This window comes from Austrofundulus limnaeus, unplaced genomic scaffold, assembly GCF_001266775.1.
Source record: "Austrofundulus limnaeus strain Quisiro unplaced genomic scaffold, Austrofundulus_limnaeus-1.0 Scaffold419, whole genome shotgun sequence".
Taxonomy (NCBI): domain Eukaryota; kingdom Metazoa; phylum Chordata; class Actinopteri; order Cyprinodontiformes; family Rivulidae; genus Austrofundulus; species Austrofundulus limnaeus.
Genome location: NW_013952821.1, coordinates 284,576 through 286,555, shown reverse-complemented (window position 1 = coordinate 286,555; position 1,980 = coordinate 284,576). Strand labels below are relative to the sequence as shown.

Below are 1,980 nucleotides of genomic sequence, written 5' to 3'. Positions count from 1 at the left end.
GTTTATCAGCCAAAAAAAGTTAATTTTGGGGTAAGTTACTCTTTAAAGAGACAGAGGCCAATTTCAAGGTGTTTAGAAATGGAAATGTATGAGAAGTCAAGTTTATCTTTGATTAAAACATATAAACAGCATTTTAATAATAACTGAAGGTGACAGTTACTTTATTATGGTATAGAATTTAAATATATGCCTGAGAAACACATAATWTTGCCCCTTTAATGTAATAAAATCTGGAAACACTCTGTCTTTTTCACACAGTAAATTCCAGATTTTTCATGTCAGATTAGAGCCCAGTGTAGACAAACATTAATATTATTTAGTTTTTACAGACAGCTGCTCAGATTCATGCTGGAAAAACGAACCTCCTTCTTCTTGTAGTTTTCTTCCCACGTTTGTTTCTCGAGGTCCAGTCGTTCCTGCAGGACCTTCATCTCCACCTGGAAGCAAACAGAACTCACGTCTGAGCTGCAGAACCCGCCTCAGGCTGCAGGACGTGGCGGTCGGGACGTTTCCTCACCTGGTGCCTCCGCTCCTGCTCCTCTCGGCTCCTCTCGACCTCCTCTCTGAGGGCTCGTCCGGCCAGGGAGCTGTTCTCCTCCAGCTGCCGCCGCAGGTCCTCCAGCTCGGCCCGCTGCCTGAAGCAAAAACAAACTCCGTCAGGTTTTTCTCAGGAACTTGTAGGTTTGAGCTTATTTCTCTGRTTTGATCCTGTGATACAAAACAGATTTTAAAATTCTCCTGCTCACTTATAAATGCCAACATGGCCTCCTATCTCTCAGATCTACTTCAACCTTATGCTCCCGAGATCTTCTGACCAGCTACTTTTAGTCGTCCTAAAAACCAGGTTGAAGCTCAGAGTCGTGGCTCCTAARCTTTGAAATGATCTGCCCTCCGACATTAAACACTCATCACTTCCTGTYTTTAAATCTCTCTTAAAAACATCTGTTCTGACCGACTTTTAATCAAGTTATTTTTGTATTTTATCGTCCTGTTCTTCCTTTATCACCTTCTGATGATTTTAAATTCATTCGCTTTGTTGATTTTATTAAAATTTTCACTTTTTTTACTGTTCAGCACTTCTGTAAAGACCTGTTGTTTTTTAAATTTATAAATAAGTCTGAATTGACTTGAAAAAAAAAAAAGAGCAGAAAACAGGACAAAACATATTGCTGGGTTGCAGTCACGTGACYCGGATGACGCGTGAATGTCGGCTGGGGGGCAGGAAGTGATTTGCTCTGGTTCAAAACACAGCGAGTACGCTAATGCCCTAAATGGACTGGCACATACAAGATATTGCAAAAAAATATGCTTACACTTAGGATATGATTCATATTATCTTAATAGAAAAAGACTTGTTATATAATCTGGAGGATTTACCTGGTGTTGAGGCAATCAACATAAACTACTATCTGGTACTGCAGACCTCATGTTAAAGGCTACGACGAGCCAAATGAAAGCTTTCAAACGCCTCAAAGCTACAATTATTTATTTTCAGGTTGGGTCAAACATTTATAATCCAAAGAAACTTTAAATATCTGTTGACTTGTTTCTGCCTGGGTGAGTTATTTTAAGTAGTTAGCCTGTGATAACAATGCTATCGCTAACGCTAACAACAAGTTAACTCCTGTTATCTCTATGTGCTTGGATCTACTTGCAAATAATTTATTTAGCTTCTGTAAACCCAAATTCAAGTACCTATCTGGGAAAATATCTGACAATATGATTTAAACCAGAGATTCTTAACCCATGGGCCGTGGACCAATTGCGGGCCGTGAGCACCACCTTGAGGGCCTCAAAAGAACAACAGTTTTTAACTTTGGGCCACAGAGAGCTGCGGGACCGCACTGATTTTGAACAAGGTGCAATACACTTTCTCACCACTAATAGCAGTAGTGCGCCACTCAGTTGTTTAACAACTTTTTTTAATATGTAGAAGAAGAACCTTAGAAACCTGCCGAGAATAGAAACTTATTTTAAATT

The 1,980-nt window shown here is 39.7% G+C and overlaps 1 protein-coding gene across 1 annotated transcript in view; it reads right to left on the bottom strand.

Moving 5' to 3' along the window:
* cep131 (centrosomal protein 131) overlaps positions 1–1,980 on the bottom strand; it is a gene marked incomplete at its 3' end in the record, with an annotated part of 26,068 nt that overhangs the window by 3,931 nt on the left and 20,157 nt on the right. Inside the window, 2 exon segments of the mRNA XM_014024339.1 lie at positions 363–437; positions 518–635. Of these exon segments, the coding sequence (XP_013879793.1) occupies positions 363–437; positions 518–635 (193 nt within the window).